The 23,597-nt window shown below is 34.9% G+C and overlaps 1 protein-coding gene and 1 pseudogene across 1 annotated transcript; both read left to right on the top strand.

Annotated features, from left to right (window-relative positions):
• Window positions 1–161: 161 nt before the first annotated feature.
• On the top strand, window positions 162–7,165 carry LOC107869375 (protein NRT1/ PTR FAMILY 7.3). The gene is made up of 5 exons (XM_016715914.2): window positions 162–310; window positions 717–831; window positions 4,880–5,097; window positions 5,546–6,105; window positions 6,216–7,165. The coding sequence occupies exons 1-5, from the start codon at window positions 284–286 to the stop codon at window positions 7,084–7,086; spliced, it is 1,791 nt and encodes a 596-aa protein (XP_016571400.2). The 5' UTR covers window positions 162–283; the 3' UTR covers window positions 7,087–7,165.
• Window positions 7,166–7,287: 122 nt separating this feature from the next.
• On the top strand, window positions 7,288–8,481 carry LOC124897245 (annotated as a pseudogene).
• Window positions 8,482–23,597: the final 15,116 nt, after the last annotated feature.

Here is a 23,597-nt window from a genome sequence, read left to right as displayed (position 1 = left end):
AATCGAGATGCCCAATCATGCTTTTATACTATAATGAATTATGTGACATCTCATTAAAAAAATTTAAAACATTAAAAATAATATATTTTTATTTATTTAATTATGTTTCAACAAAATTCAAGTGAAATGAAACTATAAAGGCTTTCACCAAGTTAATCTCCACCCTTCTCTAGTTAAATGCCTCAAACCTCTATAAATACAAATGCATCACTCACTTTCATTTACTCACTTCTACACTCAATCAATTTACTCTCTTTGAAGTAGTCTTTTTGAATCATCAACAATGACTTCCTTGGAACTCTCCAAAGAGGTACTAATTTGCACTCTTCATCTTCTACTTCTTCTTTTTTCCTTTCTCTTTTGTGATGATCAAGACTTTAACTAGTTCTAAAAATAAAAAATTACATTAATTTAGCTATCTCCTCCTTATTTCTAGCGTCAACCATTCACCTTCTAGAGAAGAACATAAATTTAAAATTATCAAGAAAGGCACATAAAAAGTATTAGATTTAATTTTCATATCTTGATAATCTTCTCATGCAAAGAGAACACATTTGTTTTCTATATTTTGTTTTCAAGAAAGTGAAAACAGAATGATCACCTAGCTAGTATTTATTCACTAAAATTCTAGTGAATTAACTTGTCTATTTTTTTTCGTTTTTTCCATTATTTTTGATTGTTTTTTGTTGGAATTGAAATATTGATGTGATGAGCAGGACAACTTGAAAGGAGAAGAAGAAGAGTGTACCAATGACGGAACTGTTGATTTTTATGGAATGCCTGCTAATAGAGCAAATACTGGGAAATGGCTAGCTGCAATTACGCTTCTCTGTAAGTTCCTCTAAAAGAAAAAAAAATGTCTTTTTTCTACGTATTAAAATATTTCTTTCTTGAAAAAAATAGTGACGGACCCAGGATTTAAACATAGTAGGTGCTTAAAAAATTTTAAAACTGAAAAAAATAAAAATTCACCTCAATGAGGTTCAAACTCGGGGCATCCCTTCTAATGGAAAACCTTAAAGTCAACCTAAATGTCAATACACCCAATCAACTTTTATTTTAGTGGGTATTTTTATATATTATATATTCCCTTCATTTAAAAAAGAATGACCTACTTTGACTTGACACAAAGTTTAAGAAAATAAAGAAGACTTTCGAATCTTGTGGCCTTAAATTAAAATTGTGTCAAATGTAACAAAATGTCTTTTAATCTTGTGGTCCTAAACATGCCAGGTGAAAAGTTGAAATTAAAGTATTGCCTAAAAATGAAAGGGTCATTCTTTTTTAAACGGACTAAAAAGGAAAGTAGATTATTCTTTTTTAAATGAAGGGAGTACCTATTTTCAATATTTTCTATCTAATTTTACCTATTCCGCATCGAGTTTAGTGGGTGCCGGATAACCGAACAAATATATGTAGGTCCGCCCTGAAAAAGGTAAACAGATGGAAAGAAAAGAATAGTGATATTTCAATGTACTTATCTTTCTATTATATACTATAGTTTTTCCCACATTAAAATATGATAAGATATTGTCACACATCTGTATATGGTATATTAGTTCTCTAACTTCACGACCAACTCAATTTTTCCCCTTTGTTTTTGACTTGGAGTGTTGAAAAAGTGGTTTTCTTAGGAGCCGTTCGAACATAAAAGATATTATATATATATAAAAAAAATAAATCCTTTTTCAAAGAAAAATATATGTACATTGGACTAGTTTTTTGGCTAGATTTTGCAAATGAACAAGCTTAAAAAAAGTTTTGTTCACTATTTTTATGTAAAGAAAACAACCTCTTTATCTGCATAAAATAAAGATAATATTTGCGTACTACTCGTAAAGTTTATTGAATATGTTATTGTTACTGCTAAATGTATGTCCAGAGTCTAGACTCCAAAACACTTTTTTTTTTCAAGTTCTCCTTAGAGTTTCCAACTTCTTCAAAATGATTTCTACTTTCTACTCCTTTAATCCATTTTAACTTGTTAATTATTTACTTATATACATTATACACCTTAACAATAATAAGAGTACTTCTCTTTTTCTATTTTTAGTTAAAACAAATACTCAATGAAAAGGAAAATATGATATTAAATCTGGGAAACGGTGAGTTTAAGTAATAAATGAAGGCAGCTATCACATGGGAAAACGTCAAGACTTATAAGAGCAAAGTCTAGTTTTACAAGTAAATGCGAAGGACACGTGTCAAAATACTGTTTTCTTTCAATTGACAGCTATATACGTATATAAAACTTGTATGTATATAACATTTTGGGAGGTTGGGGGATGAAGGGGTTAAGAGTTCACATAAGGAACTTCCAGTTTCTCTGTACTTTGTGACAGGATTTTGGCAGCAATAGCAAAAATAAGAGGAAAAAAACAAGAGAGAAAAGTGGAAGAGGTGGGGTGGGAGAGGGTTGGTGACAAAAGCATGCAAGAATGGAAAAGACATTTCTCACACGTAAATATATTCATCCCCAATGTGGGTGCCACGTCATATATAATGGCAAGAAATTAATGTTCTTTGTGGCCCCACATTGTTATTTTTTTCCTAAAATATAATTTGATCAGATGGATTTATGTTGAGTAAACATGATTGTTGGTATATGTTGAGATATTGGGGATGGTTGTTACGTCTAGGGATGTAAGGGTGATTATAAGTCGATGAGTTCTAAAAATTGTTGAAGGAAAATAAAATTGAAGCGCATTAACTAGGTACGGTACAATTTAACTTAATTTTAGCTCCAACTGGCTATAACTATGTAAGTTTCAAGAGGAAAGCATGTAGTACGAGAGAATATATAGCGTTTAGATCTACGCATTAATTAATTGGCATCTTAGAAGGATGATAGATTAAAAACTGAGAGGTATTAAAGAATATTAGTGTCACACGATTTTCTGATTGGTTGTTGGACTAGTATGTAGAAGGATGATGTATTACTAAAACGTGTATCAATAAACATAAGTGCTTAATACAGTTTTCCTGATTGGTCGTTGGATTAGTACGTAGAAGAATGACAGATTAAAACTGAAAGCGTATCGATCAATAATCAATTCCGCATTGTTAATTATAATGTTTTTATGATTGACCGTTGGACTCGTACACAAAAGGATGTAGTCTTAAAAGTCGAAAAGCATATTAACAAGTAGAAGTGCTGTTATCGTTGGCTTATAGTATACAGAAGAATAACATATTAAAAATAGAAAGACGTATCAGTAATTAAGTTCCTTCGTATCACACGTGTTTTGTGATTGGTCATACGTACCTTGTGTTTAATCGAGAGTGTAGTGACAAGTCCAGAGTGGAGGATTTTTACATGTCTTGATTGGTCATTCTACTAATCAAGATTATAAGGAAAAGGTGTGGAATATAGTATGGAAAGTGGTTTATATTCTATGATGAAAAAAGTCATTCGACATGTCATAATAATTAGGATTGCTTCATTTTCATGGAAAATAATAAGGTGACAAATAGGTCACATTAGATCTGAAGTAAAATAATTAGTGATTAGAGTACTTCGCCCGCGCGTACAGTTAGGCAAAAAGTGCACAGTGTTGGCAAGTTTTGACATTAGGACATATATCATGTTGGCAAGTTGGCCTTAGGCCATAGTGTGGGCAAGTTTTGACTTTTGAGTGTTGGCTTAGATACTTAATTACATGATTTAAAAGAGGGGAATAAAAGAGGAAGCAAAATATTACATTTTGTTTCTCTGTCCACAACATAATGTAGAATATAAATACTACCTTTTACTATTGATATTGAATGATTTAAATGTTTGTATAGGAATATCACATCCATGTCATGGTTAACTATAAAACACATGGTGCATAGCACTTTGACAAAAAGTTGATTGGAAGATAGAGAAATGAAATGTCTGTTGTTATTACCTAATTATTACAATAATAATAACATATCTAGTGGATGAAGTAGAGGTTGTTTCCTATAAACCCCGGCTCAAGATTTACCTAATTATTAAAACCTATTAATCTAAGAAAGTAAAACTCACTTTGAAGAAGCTTTTTGGAAAGTAGAGAATGAAGGTGATCTAATCATCAAACCTAGTAGGCTAGTACTATATAAATTGTTTGCCACAATTTGTGTTCTTTTTATCTTGAGAGGATAACGTTGAAAGTTCTCCTAATTTTCTCAAGTGTGTCTTGGTCTTAGATTGATTGATTTACCTTTGTAGACACTAAATCCCACTAGATACTTAGGAGAATTTAACATCCACATAACCAAATTAATTAATTCAACTATGCATCTCATATACCTACGCTCGTTTATCCTATTGAGAGGCTAAAACTGAAAGTTCTCCACTGGGGCGGAGGTACGGGTTTTGTAGAACCCAATAGCTTTGGCTCACACTCTTTATTGGTGTTTAATAATTCACTTAATATGTGTTATAATTTTTGAAAAACTCAAGTACATAACCTCTTCTAGTATCCAGAAGCCATAAACTCAAAATCCCAGCTTCGCCTCTAGTTCTCCACATTCAGCAAGTGTGCCTTGGTCTTTATTGATTGATTTACCTAGTTAGCCATGCTAAATATCATTATTTAGGGGAATGTAACATCCGCATAACCAAAGTGATTGATTCAACTATCGCACAGATGGATGCTCTTTTATCTTACTTGAGAGGCTGAAGTTGAGAGTTTTCCACAATTTCACAACTGTGTCTTGGTCTCAATTGATTGATTTACCTACACACTAAATTGCAGTATGCAGGAGAATGTAACGTCGATAAAACAAAACTGATTGATTTAACTATCTCATGAACAAAGACTCTTTTCTCTATCAATTGAAAAAAAAAAAATAGAATCGTCTAACTTTCTAAATACGATTTATAACTTTATATTTCCACTGTGATTTTATCCAGTGAATCAAGGTTTAGCTACTCTCGCATTTTTTGGTGTCGGGGTGAATTTGGTGTTGTTCCTGACAAGGGTGCTGCATCAAAACAATGCTGAAGCAGCTAACAATGTGAGCATATGGACTGGCACCGTCTATATCTTCTCTCTTTTTGGTGCTTTTCTTAGTGACTCTTACTGGGGAAGATTCAAAAGTTGTGCCATTTTCCAGGTCATCTATGTAACTGTAAGTATCCATTTACTTGGCCTCTTACACCTGCACCTTATTAAAGCTACGACACACAACATAAAATGTAATTAAGTCCACTCGAAGTTTAACTGCACTAGGTATTCCTTTTATTCTGTATTTTATATGACACACTAATTAAATCCAGACAGTGTTATGTATTAGTACAATATAAGTAGTGACTATTGAAGAAAACATTGAAATAATAGTTGGAATATTTGTCTACTAAAGGAAACATCATATCCAAGTTCAAAATGTAATGAATTTGAATTCCTGAAATTTGTATAGAAACAGAATTGTGTCAAAGATCTAACATTTGTCTGAAAATACAAGAAGTGTCATATGAATAGGAACGGATGGAGTACTATTAGTAATGGAACGATTACTACAAAGTTTTATGTTTGTCTTTATTAATCTCGCTTTCAATGGTCGGCTCGCTTGTTAACAGGGATTGGTACTATTATCACTGGCAACACAACTTTACTTGCTGAAACCGAAAGGTTGTGGGGATCGAAAAACTCTATGTGGAGAGCATTCAAACATGGAGATTAGTCTATTCTATATCTCTGTGTATATGATCGCTCTAGGATACGGAGGCTATCAACCTAACATTGCTACCTTTGGAGCTGATCAGTTCGATGAACGTGATCCTAGGGAGAAACCATCCAAAGTGGCCTTCTTCAGTTACTTCTACTTGTCCCTAAACCTTGGTTCTCTTTTTTCTAACACTGTTTTAGACTACTTTGAGGATGATGGTATGTGGGCTCTTGGTTTCTGGGCATCTGCTGCGTCCTCCTTTGCTGGATTGGTGTTCTTTCTTGGTGGCAGTGCCAAGTATAGGCACTTCAGGTGTAGTGGCAACCCTATAACCAGGTTTTCTCAGGTTATAGTCGCTGCATCAAAGAGGTGGAGAATAGAACCGTCAGAGAAAGAAGATGTATTTTATGAAGGCAACGATGAGAGCTCCAAAGCTGCTGGTAGAAAAATGCTCCATACCGATGGTTTCAAGTGAGTACCAAAGCACTAAGGTCCAATTCAAACGATTCACATAGATGCTTAATGTATGGCTATGTATTTTTCCTATTCTAAGATGCACTAATAAATCTTTTGAACCGCAGATTCTTGGATAGAGCGGCCCTGATCACATCCAAAGAACTTGACAATGAGAAGCAGAATCGTAACCCATGGCGCCTTTGCTCTATTTCACAAGTTGAAGAGGTTAAGTGCATTTTGAGGCTGTTACCAATTTGGCTATGTACTATACTTTACTCTGTTGTATTCACCCAGATGGCATCAATCTTTGTTGAGCAAGGTGATGCCATGAAGACAACAATAGGAAACTTTAGAATTCCACCAGCTAGTATGTCTGCCTTTGACATCTTGAGTGTAGCGAGTTTAGTATTCCTTTACCGTCAAGTCATTGATCCTTTGGTCAAAAAGTTTAAGATGATCAAGGGCGAGGCCCAAGGGATAACTCAACTTCAACGGATGGGTATCGGACTTGTCATTGCTGTGATGGCAATGCTTTCAGCAGCAATTGTGGAGTGCTACAGACTCAAGTACGCTAAAGAAGACTGCCCACACTGCGAAGGCTCAAGCTCTCTAAGCATCTTCTGGCAGGTTCCTCAATACTCTCTGATAGGTGCTTCAGAAGTATTCATGTACGTAGGACAGCTAGAATTTTTCAATGAACAAGCACCGGATGGTCTCAAAAGCTTCGGAAGTGCACTGTGCATGACATCGATATCACTTGGAAACTACGTGAGCAGTTTAATAGTCAGTGTAGTGATGAAAATTTCTACAACTGATAACATGTCTGGATGGATCCCGGGAAATCTTAACAAGGGTCACCTAGACAGGTTTTACTTTCTGTTAGCTGGTTTGACAATCTTAGATTTAGTTGCTTATATAGCATGCGCTAAGTGGTACAAGGGTATAAAGCATGGTGAAATGATTGTAGAAATCAAGGAAGACAAATATGAAGTCTAATGTATCTTATAGTGTTGTCATACTTTGTAAGTCACATTTGCTAGAACAAATAAATAAAAGAACTGTCTTTATTTGTTAATGTTATTATCTTATTTTGTTTTGCTACCTATTGTTTCTTGTTATTCTATTACTCCTGTCATTTTAGATTGTTTTTGTCTTTAAGCCAAGGGTCTATCGGAAACAATAACTATCTCAGTGGTAATGGTATGGACTGCGTACACTTTACCATCCGCTGACCCCACTTTGTAAGTATACATTGGATAATGTCAAAAGATTCATTAGATAAGGTTAAGTTGATTCAGAATCGACTTCTGATCACAACTCACATATAATGAAAAAATTATGCTAATTATGAGGTTCATGATATAAAGTTCATGGCTTTGATGAATGTGATTCTATATCATCACCTGAGTTGGTCCTAAGAGCACGCAATTTGTATAAGGAGTTGCCAAAACCTTACTAGGTTTTTGATTCCAAATAGGACTCAAACACTCTATTAGTTTTTACGAGAATCTTGAAATACTTTCGGTGGCATGTGGGACCCATATGACGTCATTGGATATTTTCGATTGCAAAAAGCTGCAGCGGGTGCCAGAACGTATGTTTTTCATCTCTTAAGGAACTGCAATTGTGGGGTTGTCCAGAAATAGAGTGCTTTCCTGATGGAGGATTGCCCTTCAATTTACAACTCGATCTTTAATTGTGAGAAAATGGTGAACCGCGAAAGAAATGGTGTTTACAGAGACTCCTTTCTCTCATAGAGTTGCACATCTTTCACAATGGCAATGACGAAGAGATTTTTGGTGGTGAGAATTGGGAGTTGCCTTGCTCTATTCGAAGGCTTACCATAACCAATCTCAAAACATTAAACAACCAACTTCTTAAAAGCCTCACCTCTCTTGAATATCTATGGACTCGTAATTTACCTCAAATTCAGTCAATGCTGGAACTAGGGCTTCCCTTCTCTCTTTCTGATTGTTACATTTATATCGCCATGATGAGCTCGATTCAATACCGACTGAAGGTCTTGGGCACCTCACTTCGCTTCGACGTCTAGAGATCAGCAATTGCTATCAACTCCAATCTCTTGCAGAATCAGGGTTTCCCTCCTCCCTCTCTAAGCTGACCATCACAGATTGCCCTAATCTCCGATCCCTTCCCGAATTAACGTTTCCCTCCTCCCTCTCTAAGCTGACCATCAAGGATTGCCCTAATCTCCAATCCCTTCCAGTAAAAGGGATGCCCTCTTTCCTCTCTAAACTATATATTTCCTCCTGCCCATTGCTCGAACCACTCCTAGAATTTGACAAGGGGAAGTACTGGCCAGAAATTGCTCATATTCCTGAAATATATATCGGTGTCTCAATATTTGATGCGAATGCCTGTGATGATTAATAAAAACGAAGCTCCCACAGATGTAAGTTTTTCTTTTTCCTCAGTAGCTTTTTAGTTTTGCTTATTACTCCCCGTTGTTTGTTGTTAATTATTTTCCTTAGTTAAGCCATTGGGTGAAGTTTTGGGTAAAATAAATGATACAGGTCGTTTGGCCATGGGAATATTTTATTTTTTTTTGAAAAATTATTTCACTCTAGTTAATAAAGTGAAAATAATATGTGTTTGGCCATGAGAATTTCAAAATACAATTTGGAATTGTGTTTGAAAATTTTTACTTTTTTTCGCTCCTACTTTTCTCACAAAATTTCAAAAACAACTCCAATTTATATGCACGACCAAACATAACTCCAACTCCAACTCCAAAAAATTATGTTTTTTCATAGCCAAATGCATTCAAATTGTGTTTGAAAAACATATTTCATTTTTTTTAAAAAAAGTCATAAAATATTAGCTTATAAGCATTAACCACTACTGACTTGACAAGAATGAAACAATTGGAACAGTTATAATTGGGAGGAATAATTAGTGGAGTTTTTCTAAAAAAATATAATAGTTCGAGGTAAATTCTAATTTTTTAAATTACCTAAAAACTATAATTTCTCTCGCCCCCAAAATATTATTTTTTTCGTTCAAAGATGAAGATCATGCTATTGAAAATACGACTTACTGTCTAGATCATGTGACCGTTACCTTTTGTCTATTAGCTTTTCTGTTCTTTCAGTTTGTTAATCCGTTTATTATTGCAGGAGTTTTGCCCATTCCTTATTATAAAGCTTGGAAAGCAAAGATTTTAAAGGAAAATTTTCATACTCGGTTCTTTTTCATTTGGAAGTGCTTTGTTCGTTGTGCTTTAATGTCTAGATAACTTGACAGTTTGTTGTCATTGTAGGAGTTGTTCAGTCTCTGAGCTGCATATATATCATTGGCGTAATCTCCAATTGTTTCCAGAACCATCGGACTGTCCTCTTCTGTGTCTGAAGTCTGAACTATGTATTTCCAACTGCCTGTCACTTGAACCACGTCTAGAATTTTGAGAAAGGGGTTACTTGTCATAAATTGCTTGTATCTCCTGCATTGAGAATTTAGGGATGACAATGGTGCGGTGTGGGTTTTTTTTAAACCCACAAGTTTTAAAATTGCACCGCATCACTTTTAAACTCGCATAAATTCGCCCCACATTTATACCCGTGCATAACCGCACCGCACCATCTCATGTTTTTATTTTTTTCTTTTTTTTAAAAAAAATCATAACTCCATTAAAAATCATAATATTTTTAAATCTACAATTAGAAAATAATAACTAATTTCTATTATATCACTTGTCACTAAAAATTGTCAAAAAGTATAACATGTACAAGTAATGATCAAATAAGATATTTTTATTAAATGAATAGAGATGTTAAAAAAACTACTATAAAATTATTTATTTGTAGTGTTATATATATCATTTTAAGTATCATCAATTTTTAAGTAAAAATACATATAATTTTAGGTATATTCACGAGAACAATACTAATTTTTAATTTTTTTTTTTTAATTTAAACCGGCATATAACTGCAACATGCACCGCACCCCACCATTTAAAAAAAAAAATACTTTAACCCGCCCCACACCCACCCCGCCCAGCATAACTTAAAACCCGCACCACCCCGCATAGCTTAAAACCCGCACCACATTGCACCCGCACCGCCCCATTGCCATCCTAAATTTGAGATTGATCGGGAATATCTTTAATGTTTAAAATGAGTATTGCTCTGAAAAATGTAAGAAATTTTTTTCGACTCAGTAGCTTTTGATTTTTCATTACTTCTCTTTGCTTGTTCGTTAATTCTTTTCCTAAGTTAAATCTTGTTGAGCAGCGTGTAGCTTCTATTGCCACTGTGAAGCTGAGGAAGCATCTTGAGATCAGCATGAAAAATGGCAAAAAAGGTAACATGTTGCAACTACAGAAATTCCTATACATCATGAGAAAAAAGACTAATTGAGGTAGGAAACAGGAGTAATAATTTTATCTAGGAAAGTTCATAGCAAAATGTAATATAAACAAATTAGAATCCTTTTTATCATTCACAATGCGTTGATATGTCAACCCCAGATGTATAAGTCTTTTGAAATATGGGTCATTTTTCATTTGAAAAAGCTAGAGATGTAATATACGTACGGCTGTTAATTCGCCTGCCTATGCATTACTTGAAGTTTCATCAAATAATTCTTGTTTTTTCCCTTTCTCCAGTTACCTGAGTAAGGAGGATGCGGTTTAGAGATGCACATGTTCATCGTTGTGCTTTGATAACATGTAGAATCTTATTGTCCTCCGGTAATGCAGAGTCTCTATAGTCTACTAGAATATCCAAGGTAATTGTGGAAGAAAATTCTGGTTCCTATATATCAAAAATTCGCAATGTTGTTTCCAAATAATTCGGTATCTAAAAGCGTCAGAACAATGAAATTACCTGGCCTCAACTATCCACGAGTTTTAAATCTTCTTCTTTTCTTGATCAGGATGATTTTGCTAACAATATGTTCTTAGCTCAGTTGGTGAAAGGAAAGTAAACTTCCTTCGTTAGGAATTGGCAGCTATTTCATGAATGTGAGTGTAATTTTTGCCTAAATCATAGTAAAAGACTGTCCTTTTCACCATTCATGTAATGCTAAATTTTTTTGGTGTTTTACATTTGTCTCTTTGCTTGAAGTTTCATTGCAATAGCAATTCTTGTATTCTTGAAGTTTCCTTGATCAAGGAAGAGGTGTTCCAGGGTAATGATTGTATACAATCAGTGTCGATAAAGGTCTTCCTTCATCCCTCTACATTCTGGCAATCATTAATTTCTCTATCTCTGAATTATGTATGTATGACGTCCATAGCTTGAACCATGTTCACACGTGAGACTTGTGAGGTCTAGCCTAAAGTTTCTTTGTTCCCATCTAAAAGGATCGGTGGCAAACTCATCTAAGGATAAAGTTCATGCTGCTAGGAACAGCACTTACACTTCGGATAACCTTCCAGTTATTTTAAAAAATTTCTCCTTTAGCTAGTTTCAGTTCGTTGTTATCATTGCAGGAGCTGTTCAATCAATTTGTGAAATCATTTGGAAGGGCATGAATTCTCGGAAAAACAAAATATCTAATGCACAATGAGGTATACTTTGCCTATTTCTTGTAAGAAAACTCCAGCAAGCTCGGAAAGCAGCAAAAAAAAAAAATGAAAGAAGATTTTCAAACACACCTCTTTTATTCATTGAGTAGCTTTATCCATTGATCTTCGACGTTTCAACAACATGGCATTTGATAGGTAATACTAATGATTGATGAATGTTAACTTCTTCCGCATTTCTATAATCGAATGGAAATTGATTTGGTTTGTATTTGTTTCCTTTTTCCTTTTCTGTTTTTAGGTCAGCCCCATATTGAAGCTGGGAACTTGAAAATCAGCATTGATTTGCATTGGAAATGAAGTTAAGGTGATGATATTAAAACTATGCCAAATGTCTGAATGAAAACTCATAGATTTGGCGACTCGGAACTGAATTTCGTGCAAATACAAGTGTTTATTTGTGATTTTTCATAAATCTATGTGAGAAGTTCAACAATTGAGAAACCTTCAGTTCTTGATTAATCGTTAAAGCAGTGATATCAGAGATGAATTAACAGCTCGCTCCCTTGACATCGCGTTGTTCTTCTAGCTTCGCCAGCATTAAAGATTACTTGTGAGCGATATATGACATATTAAAGTTACTTTACTCGGAATTCAGTTAATTAGGATCCATTTTTGTAGTCAAATAAAAACGTGATATTTCATTACTTGTCTAGAGGAATTATACATAGCTATAGACACATGGGTTAGTCTGTTATGGTAATACCTAAAATGGCTAAAAGTACCAACCTATCTCTTTAATTTGCTTTCAGTTAGGTTTTCTTTTGTAAGGAGGTTGTGATTTTCCAAGTTGTACAACTATCTATTTTGGCTTGCTTGAGATATATGGAGCATGACTTGCTGCTGGTGGAACACACAACTCTAATGGAACCCAAAGGTACATGAGTAAAAAAGTTGTTTAATTTAACACACAAAAGAACATGTTGTACATTATGGTTATAGATTAAAAGGAAATATATTACCTTATCATTCTTAGGATTTTGACAAGGCTCAACGATTATTTGGGAAGTGAAAAGTTTCGTAGGACTCTCCACTGAAGTAAAGATGTTGAATCTTTTAAGTAGTATTCATTCTTACTTGAGATGAAGCATGACTTGCTGCAAATGGAACATACAGTTCTAATGGAACCCAAAGAGATACAAAGAAAAAAGTTGTTTAATGTAACACACAAGACAAGTATTGTACATTACGGTTATTATAAATATATTACATTTTCATTGTTAGGATTTGGACAAAGCACTCAAAATTATATAGATAACGCTACTGTTAGTAAGTTTGGATTTCTTCTTTGTTTGTCTATTAGTTTGATTTCGATGTTGATCCGTTGTCAATTGTCATTGTAGGAGTTGTTCCATCTTTGTCTTCATTGTCTTATATTCCATCAATTCTTGGAATCACAGGGAAGAGATGATCTGTCAGAAACTACGCAGTAAAAAATGTGGATGAAAATATCCAAACTTTGCTCTTTTTCACCACGCAAACGTCTACTTTGTCTTCCTTGAGATGAAGCGTAACCTTGCTGCACACAGAACATACGACTGTAATGGAACCCAAGGTACATGAGAAAAAAAGTTGTTTAATGCAGTAACACACAAAAGAAAATGCTTTATATTATGGTTATAGATTATAAGGAAAATATTACTTTTTCCATAGTTAGGATTTTGGTAAGGCTTAACGGTTATTTGGGAAGTGAAAAGTTTCAAAGGTTTCTCTGCTCAAGTCGAGAAGGGAAAGCTGCTGAATCTTTAAGTGGTATTTGTTCTTATGTTGGACGGAACATCAGGACTATGGATGTAATAGCTTGAATTGTTGGCATTGGGATAGGCACGCACGATTTTAAAATGTGTCACAAGGGTCTAGGGCTCGCTTTCGTATATACCAACAATCAACATCTCTCTTTTGTTTTGCCGAAGTGGTATGTTTGCCTAGGATGTTACAATGAAGTCTCCCACCGAAAATGGGCTCTGAAAATCCCCCATTTTTACCAACCAAACCCTCCCTCCTTGGCGCGTAGCATTAATTTTGGTAGTTGTTGAAATTGAAGTTCTGATAACCTCAGCATCCGAACCAGCTCTCGCACACCTCAATTAATTCTACAAGATATCTGACAATTTCCACTAGCATAGGCTAATTAAAACCTGAGATGTCATTGTTGTTAACTCACTTCATTAGTCAATAAGCCACAATCTTGGTGTAGTAGAGATAAAATTATTTGTTCAAAAGTATTAGTATTGTATCATAAGAAACATAATTTATATTATTTTAATATTGTTTTCGATTTTTTTACTATGCTATTAATTTGAATGTTGAGTGTGTTATTTTTCAATGTTTTCGGGTACAAGAATCTATATATAGGCAACAACAACTTCAACACAAGTTCAAGTCTAAAACAAGAACACTTATGAAGTTAACACCTTCAACAAAAGATTAAAAACAATCAATCCAAGAAGTGTGTTAATTTTCAGAAATAAGATGAAACAGAAATGTAAAGCCAAGTCCCCCGACTTCACGGAGTGTCCTTAACGAATAATTTCCTTCACTGTACCCGAGGTTATAGAATCTTCCTTGCAGGATAAAATGGCTTTCAATCCAACTATAGTGGTACCTCAAATAATTGGATTCGTCGAACTCACTCAATAGCTAATGATCACAACGAGTTTTTCGAAGATATTAAAATTGGTTTTTGCTATCAAAAATTGTATCTATACTTGAGGAATATATCAGGTATTTATAGCCATTAATATGTCCTTTTGGAAAGGATGCATTGGTTTAGCAAAAAGAAACCTATTCAGTATAGTCACGTCACTTGCGCCCAGTCTGTACTGGAACTGCGCCTGAACTGCGGCCTCAGGTGACACTGTCCAATCCCAGTGGCTACCTAGACTGCATCTGCTCCGCAGGTTGCGTACCTGCGCTGCATCTGCGCCGATAGGTTGAAACAGTGTGTCTTTTGCCTCGGAGGGTCGCATCCCTTCGAGATGCATTGCGTATGCATTTTCATGGCGTCTGAAATGCGCCCCCACTTGGAGAAAAATAATTATATCATATTTTTGAATTAAATTTTTCACTTGTAAAACAACTTTCAAATAAAATTCGTCTAAAAAGATAGATCTCATCGATCGATCATTTGACAAATTCAAATCAAAATTCGAAGACGAGCTGAGCGATCGATGACGACGGCAGCGCGAGGCACCACCTTGTTCTTGCCTCGCTATCCATGTGGAGTAAGTATTCCTTATCATAAACACTCCAAAGTTCCCTTCTCCCACCAATGTGGGAGAATTAGTGAACTTTCCAATATAAGAGTACACTTTGCAATTTGGTGACTCTCTTTTCCTCCACCATTTTTTCTCCATTTTCCATTCACACATACACCTTGAAACCAACTGTAATGACTCTTATGGTCATTTTCCTGTATTTTTCATATAATTTTAGTACTATCTAAATATATCGTGGATTCTTTATTTTAATTTGGCATTTGGTAGAAATATAATTTAGTACCCTTCTAGAATATTTTCGATATTTGTAAAATTCTTTAAGTAATGATATATTTATATCACTTTATAATGGACTTTTATGATTTATTAATATTTTAAGCGGAGATAGTAATTTTGAGAAATGTTAAACTATTATTATTATATAATAGAGGTTTTGTTAGAAATAATTTTCTATTAATTATGGTATATTCATAATATTAGAATTATTTTACCATGAATTTATGTAATACCCGATTATGTACGCAATGTAAAGAAATTAATTTAACCGTACACGTGGGATGAAGTGTGGACAACAACATTTTGTAGCTGCAGCCGCACACTTGTCCATTGGCCATTTGGAAAGGTTTTTTATCTTCCTTTATTTATACATATATTGGTATATATATATAGACACATGCATAATTGATAGTAGGGTTATTCAATAAATATTTTTTTTTCCTTTTAACAAAAGGCAACCAAGTGCCATGTACTGCACGTTCCAAGATTTGTGCGAAAATATTTTTGCACAATTTGAGCACTTAAATTATTAGTTGATTATTCAAATTCGGGTTCTAGTGGGATATTATTCGAAAGCTTCGCGGACTGATACTATAGCTTTGGCTTCCAGGTAGGCTAGGTTTACCCTACTTTTAGATTGAGCTTATATACTGAAATTGTGAACTATTATGCTAGCTTTGAATAAATACTTGTAGATGCATATTATTTGATTTATATAAACTGTCTTATTTATCCGGATTAGGACCTCGTTCTAGTAAATATTGAAATATTATCTTTTAACATAATATAACATCTATTACTTTAAAACGTGAAGCTAAAATGCAAAAATCTTGAATTTATCCCTTTTTAATTAAGATTAATGAATGATTGTTTAGACATTTATATTGTTATGATATGGATTTTAATATTATCGATGGATTATGATTACTATGAGTTCTAGTTCGAGTCCGGCAATTGACTATTATGATTACTATGAGTTCCGGTTTGAGTCCGGCAATTGACTATTATTGTTACTATGAACTCCAGTTTGAGTCCGGCATCTGATTATAGTTGGGGTTACTCTGAGTTCCGGTTCAAGTCCGGCATCTAATTATTTATGTTTACTTTCACCACTTGTGTGTCCCACTGGCTTATAGGGGTACGGTTGGGTTAATTATCTTTCTTTAGTGTGCCTAGCAGGCTTATGGGGGCTCAGTTACGTTATGTTTGATTTATTTGTTATTACTGCATCATTATTTTTTTGTATTGCACAAGTTTATTCCTTTACACCCATTACATAGCTTGGTAGTTGTTTACCTTTCCATCCCTACTTACTAATGACTCAGATTATGCCCTTGCATTGTAGTAATACCTTTTCTGTATTAAGCTCAGTTGGCCGATGATGCCTACTGAGTACCTGTGATTTTTGGTACTTATACTACACTTCTGGATCTTTTTCCTGATGCAGATCCAGGTACTAGCAATCGGCGTTGACACGGTTCCTACCTTTCAGTGCTGGTTTAGAGCGGGGTGAGCTTACTGTCGTCCAAAGTTGAAACTCCTCTATCCACTCTAGTTAGTCATTTTCACTCGGGACTACTTGTGTACATTTTAGATTTTTGTCTAGTACTCTGGGTACCTATTAGTAGTGACTCTAGTACTGACCTTATCAGGTCTTGGGAGGGATTCATTTGTATAGTTGACCCTTTTTCCTCCTCTCGTTTTGATATAATACATATGCTTTCTTCTTAGTTTTCACTTATTATTGTGATTTTTATCATCATACACGATCTTTTATTTTGTCCCTGCCTATTAGCCCGTTACCTATCATTTCGGGCTATGGTTTGGTTTGCCTACTGGTGGGATAACGTAGGCGCCATCACGACTTAAGAAATCGGGTCGTGATACCAACAATCCCCCATATGAATAGGGAATGGCTATTTTTTGAAGAATTTACGAACAAGCATGTGATTATTTAGCAAAGACTAATTGCATCTGGATAAGCAGGTTTTCATTTGAACTTTTCGTAGTGAACATACATCAGATTTACTCGGTCAATCGGTAGATCTGATATCTTCTAACCGGCGAGCTTTAATGTATACCTAGACAACACATGTCACACAACTAACCTTTTACTGTTTATGGTTCTCACAGTTTTATTCTTTTCAGCCTTGAACACGTCCCGGTTTCATAAGAGCTTAGAGAATAGACATATTTACTAACATTCTCCTTGAAGCAGCTTCCACTTCGCCCTCCCATAAGTGATTTCTAAACGTTCAATCCTATAGATTAAACTATTTGATCAAATCTGACAAATTTAGATAATCATTAAGAGACTTCACTCCATACGTCTTATCCTTGTTTACTAAACATTGTCTACATCACGAGAATGGATTGGGTATTTGACAATGTTGAAGCTGACAGACACGACTTTGTTTGATCTTCTTGAACCTAGCTCTTGGGAACTCCAGTCTGGTAGGTAGAGTTACCGCCAGCTGACTTGTCCTTGGCTTTAAACCCATTTCTTTTGATGTCCTTTCTACTCCTTCTCTAGATAGGCCTTTTGTAAGTGGATCTAAAGCATTATCCTTTGACTTTACATAGTCAATAGTGTATACATACTGGTGCCACTGGTTTGGGCTAATAAGGAATATCTTCCAACAAATTCTGGAGCCATTTTACTTCTTCATCGGCTTAATCCAATGCGATAAATTCAGATTTCATTATAGAGCAAGCAATACAAGTCTGTTTGGATGATTTCCAAGACGCTTCTCCTCCACTGATAGTAAATACATATCCACTTGTGGATTTTTCTTCATTCAATCTGATGATCCAATTTGCATCATTATATCCTTCAAGTACCGCGGGATATTTATTGTAATGCAAAGCATAGTCTTGAGTGTATTTAAGATACCCCAAAACTCTTTTCATTGCCATCCAATGAGTTTTGTTGGGATCACTTGTGTACCGACCCAACTTACTAATAGCACATGCTATGTCTGGTCGTGTGCAATTCATTATATACATTAAACATCTGAATATTCTTTCATACTTCAGTTGTGAGTCACTTTCACCTTTATTCTTTCGAAGTACGAAGCTCACATCCAATAGAGTCTTGGCAGTACCGAATTCCATATACTTTAGTTTGTCAAGTACCTTTTCGATATAATGAGACTATGACAATGTCAAACCTTGTAGAGTTCTATGGATTCTTATTCCTAAGATCACATCCGCAACTCCAAGGTCTTTCATATCAAACTCGCTCTCAAGCATTCATTTTGTAACATTTATGTCAGAAATGTCTCTACCGATGATCAACATATCATCCACATACAAATAAACAACGACTTGGTGATTTGGAGTGTCTTTAATGTAAACACATTTATCACATTCATTTATCTTGAACCCGTTTGCCAACATGGTTTGGTCAAACTTTTCATGCCATTGTTTAGGTGCTTGCTTTAGTCCATACAACGACTTAATTAGTTTACACACCTTATTTTCTTTTTCTGGAACCACAAAACCCTCAGGCTGTTCTATGTAAATTTCTTTCTCCAATTCTCTATTTAGGAATGTAGTTTTCACATCCATTTAATGGATTTCAAGACCATATATCGCTGCCAAGGCAATTAACATTTGCATCAACGTTATCCTTGTTACTGGCGAGCATATATCAAAGTAATCAAGACCTTCTTTCTGTTTGAAGTCTTTTACTACAAGTCTTGCCTTGTATTTGTCAATAGTACCATCCGCTTTTACTTTTCTTTTGAAGATCTATTTAGAACCTAAAGGTTTATTTCTAGGAGGAAGATCAGCCAACTCCCTCATATGGTTGCTTAAGATTGAATCAATCTCACTATTGACTACCTCTTTCCAAAAGGATGAGTCTGACGACGACATCGCTTCTTTAAAAGTTTGAGGCTCATTTTCTAAGAAAAATGTTACAAAATCTGATCCAAACAAAGTTGACATTCTTTGATGTGTACTATATCTTGGATTCTCATCATTATGTATCTCGAGGTCGTTTGGACCCCCCACTAGACTGTTCATGTCTAGTTTTATACGGGTAAATATTTTCAAAGAATTCAGCATTATCTAATTCAATTACAGTATTTTTATTAATTTCCGAATGTTCGGATTTATAAACCAAAAATAGACATGCTTTACTACTTTTAGCATATCCTATGAACACGCAGTCCACAGTCTTAGGTCCTATCTTATCCCTTTTAGGCATAGGAACTTGGACCTTTGCTAGACACCCCCATACTTTAAAATATTTCAAGTTGGATTTTCTTCCTTTTCATTTTTCATAAGGAATTGATTGTGTCTTTCTATGAAAAACTCTATTGAGTATTCAGTTGGCTATAAGGATAGCCTTACCCCACAAGTTTTGCGGTAAACCTGAACTTAAAAGTAAGACATTCATCATTTCCTTCAAAGTTCGGTTTTTCCTTTCTACAATTCCATTAGATTGAGGTGAATATGGGGCCGTAGTTTGATGGATTACTCCATTCTCTACACATATTTGCGCAAAGGGAGATTCATATTCTCTGCCCTTATCACTTCTTATAGTTTTGATCTTTTTCTCCAACTGATTTTTAACTTTACTTTTGTATTGCCTAAATGCATCTATTGCTTCATCCTTACTATTTAGCAAGTAGACATAAAAATATCTAGCGCAATCGTCAATAAAAGTTATGAAGTACTTTTTCCCACCACGTGATGGTGTTGACTTCATATCATAAATGTCAGTGTGTATTAAGTCTAAGGGATTGGAATTCTTTTTAACGGACTTATACGGATGCTTAGAATATTTTGATTCCACACATGTTTGCCACTTTGATTTATTGCAATCAAAGTTTGGTAAAATTTCTAAGTTAATCAGTTTATGCAATATTTTTTAGTTAACATGGCCTAATCATTTATGCCACAAATCATAAGACTCTAGCAAGTAAGAAGAAGCAGAACTTTTAATGATTTCAATAGTCATTATGTTCATCTTATATAGGCCCTCAGTGGGATAGACTTTTCCTACATACACTTCTCTTTTGCTAATTACAACTTTTTTGGAAACAGTTACACATTTGAATTCATTTTTATCTAAAAGTGATACAAAAATCAAGTTCTTTCTTAACTCTATTACATACAGGACATTATTATGTGTCAACACTTTGCCTGAAGTCATTTTAAGCATACTTTTCATGTTTCTTCTACTTTTGCAGTAGCAGAGTTAGCGATGGAGATCTTTTCTTCTCCTTGATCCGGAGCAAACATTGAAAACAACTCCTTATTAGCACAAACATAGTGGGTGACACTGGAATCCATCTACTATTCGCGAGTATTTCCCACCAAGTTGCATTCACAAAGCATGACACACAGATCATCCATTTCTTTCTTAGACTCAGCCACATTTGCTTGGTTTTTTTTCTTGCCTTTTATAGGGGCCCAACAATTTGTTGATTTCTGGTCAATCTTGCCACAGTTGAAGCACTTTTTCTTGAATTTCTTCTTGGGTTGATTGTTTTTATTTCCAACTTTCTTTTGCTTTTTGGAGTTGTAGTCATCTTCTACAATATTTGCTCCATGCATTGTAGAATTTCCTCTTGATCTTCTTTCCGCAGCCTTGTTGTCTTCTTCAATGCACAATCTTACGATTAGATCTTCGACAGACATCTTCTTACGTTTGTGTTTCAAATAGTTCTTGATGTCCTTCCACATTGGTCGTAGCTTCTCTATTATTGCAACTACTTGAAACGCTTCATTCATGATCAAACCTACAATAAAGGTTATGTGAATACTAAGAACATTTTCAAATTGTTAAACAAAAGTATTTATCAAAATCATACCTTCCATAAGGAGATCATGGATGATCACTTGCAGTTCCTGCATTTGGGAAACAACAAACTTGCTGTCTATCATCTTATATTCCAGGAATCTTGCAATGAATAACATTTTAGTTTTGACATCCTTTGTCTTGTACTTCTGTTCTAGCGCCCCCCACAACTCCTTTGTTTTCTTTTTTCCACTATACACATTGTAGAGGTCATCTTGGAAACCACACAAGATGTAGTTCCTACAAAGGAAATCTGAGTGTTTTCAAGCCTCCACAATCACAAATCGCTTTTGTTCAGAGGTTCCCTCGGGCACCTTTCGGAGTTTCCTCAAATGTGAACCTTTGAAGATACAGAGTTGTAAGGTAGAAAAACATTTTCTGTTGCCACCTTTTGAATCAATACCCGCTAACTTTCTGGGTTTCTCCGCTGGTGTCATCAGCGGAGTATTCATACGACTTGTTGGGGCAATACTAGTTGCCACCACAATTATTGCAGCATCATGCACTTGACTATCAGTCGTCATCTTCCTGTCACTACAAGAAAGTACCTTTAGTATATCGAAATACTTAATAAAAAGGTGCAACAATTTTAAACACCTCTTGTTTCTAGTTTAACGATAAATTTTTTATGACTTTCAATCGTCAACTGAGTGATCTTTAACTTGTGATGCAGATTTTCTGTATTCAAATCACTTGTTAAGTTCAATCGGAGTAGAAAGCTTAAAGCTTTAATCTCTAAAAATCAAGCACTACAGATTCCGAAATATTATTCCTTAAGATTGTTATTTTTCAATTTTTTTGAGTACAAGAATCTATATATAGGAAACAACAACTTCAACACAAGTTCAAGTCTAAAACAAGAACACTTATGAAGTTCCTTAACACCTTCAACACAAGATTAAAAATAATCTATCCAATAAGTGTGTTATTTTTCAGAAATAAGATGAAACAGAAATGTAAAGCCAAGTCCCTCGACTTCACGGAGTGTCCTTAACGAATAATTTCCTCACTGTACCTGAGGTTATGGAATCTTCCTCCCAGGATAAAATGGCTTTCAATCCAACTATAGCGGTACCACAAATAATTGGATTCATCGAACTCACTCAACAACTAATGATCACAACAAGTTTTTTGAAGATATTAAGAGTATTTTTTTGCTGTTAAAAATCAAATCTATACCTGAGGAATATATCAGGTATTTATAGCCTTTAATGTGTCCTTTGGAAAGGATGCATTGGTTTAGCAAAAAGGCACCTATTCAGTACAGTCACGTCACCTTCACCCACTTTGTGCTGGATCTGCACCTGAACTGCGGCCATAGGTAACACTGTCTAACTCCAGTGGTTACCTGCGCTGCATCTACACCTGAAGGTTGTGTACCTGTGCTACATCTACGCCCGCAGGCCGAAACAGTATGTCTTTTTCCTCAAAGGGTCGCATCCCTTCGAGATGAATTGCGTATGCATTTGCATGGCCTTCGAAATACACCCGCACTTAGATAAAAATAATTATATCAGATTTTTGGATTAAATTTTTCACTTGTAAAACAAGTTTCAAATAAAATTCATCTAAAAGGTAGATCTCATCGATTGATCATTTGACAAATACAAATCCAAATCCAAATCCGGAGCCGAAACCGAGCCGAGCGAGCGACGATGATGTCAGCACGAGGCACCACCTTATTCTTGCCTCACTATCCATGTGGAGTAAGTGTTCCTTATTATAAATACTCTAAAGTTCCCTTCTTCCGCTAATGTGGGAGAATTAGTGAACCTTCTAATATAAAAGTACACTTTCCAATTTGGTGACTCTCTCTTCCTCCACTATTTTTCCTCTATTTTCTATTCACACATACACCTTGAACCCAACAATCCCCCACATGAATGAGGAACAACTATCTTTTAAAGAATTTATGGACAAGCATGTGATTATTTAGCAAAGACTGATTGCATCTGGATAAGTAGGTTTCCCTTTGAACTTTCCATAGTGAACATATATCAGTTTCACTCGGTTAATTGGTAGATTTGATATCTTTGAACTATCGATCTTTAATGTATAACTAGACAACACATGTCACACAACCAGCTTTTTACTGTTTATGGTTCTTACAGTTTTATTCTTTTCAGCCATGAACACGTCCCGATTTCATGAGAGTTTAAAAAATAGACCTTTACTAACATTCTCCTTGAAGTGGCTTCCACTTCGCTCTCACAGGTGATTTCTAAACGTTCAATCCTATAGATTAAACTATTTGGTCAAATCTTCCAAATTTAGATAATCATTAAAAGACTTCACTTCATAAGTCTTATCCTTATGTACTAAATATTGTCTACATCATGAAAATAGGTTGGGTATTTGACAATGTTGAAGCTGACAAACACGACTTTGTTTGATCTCCTTGAACCTAGCTCTTGGGATCTCCAGTCTTCTAGGTAGAGTTACCGCCATGCTAACTTATCCTTTGACTTTACATAGTCAATAGTGATAATTCCACTAGAGAGAAGTTTTCTAACAGTATTATATCTCCATATTATGTGATGAGATTTATCATTGTACATCATGCTCCCTGCCCTACCTATTACTGGTTGGCTATTACAGTGTATACATACTGGTGCCACTAGTTTGGGCCAATAAGGAATATCTTCCAAGAAATTTT

Source organism: Capsicum annuum, chromosome 1 (genome assembly GCF_002878395.1).
Source record: "Capsicum annuum cultivar UCD-10X-F1 chromosome 1, UCD10Xv1.1, whole genome shotgun sequence".
Classification (NCBI taxonomy): Eukaryota; Viridiplantae; Streptophyta; class Magnoliopsida; order Solanales; family Solanaceae; genus Capsicum; species Capsicum annuum.
Note: the sequence above shows the minus strand (reverse complement) of the source record. Positions and strands in the feature narration are given on the sequence as shown.

What these genes read in the sequence shown, in the direction of transcription:
- LOC107869375 (XM_016715914.2), top strand. Translation starts at nt 284, where the DNA reads ATGACTTCCTTGGAACTCTCCAAAGAG. An exon ending in AGCTGCAATTACGCTTCTCT is followed by an intron (nt 832 to 4,879) that starts GTAAGTTCCTCT and finishes GATTTTATCCAG; the next exon opens with TGAATCAAGGTTTAGCTACT. An exon ending in CTCCATACCGATGGTTTCAA is followed by an intron (nt 6,106 to 6,215) that starts GTGAGTACCAAA and finishes TTTGAACCGCAG; the next exon opens with ATTCTTGGATAGAGCGGCCC.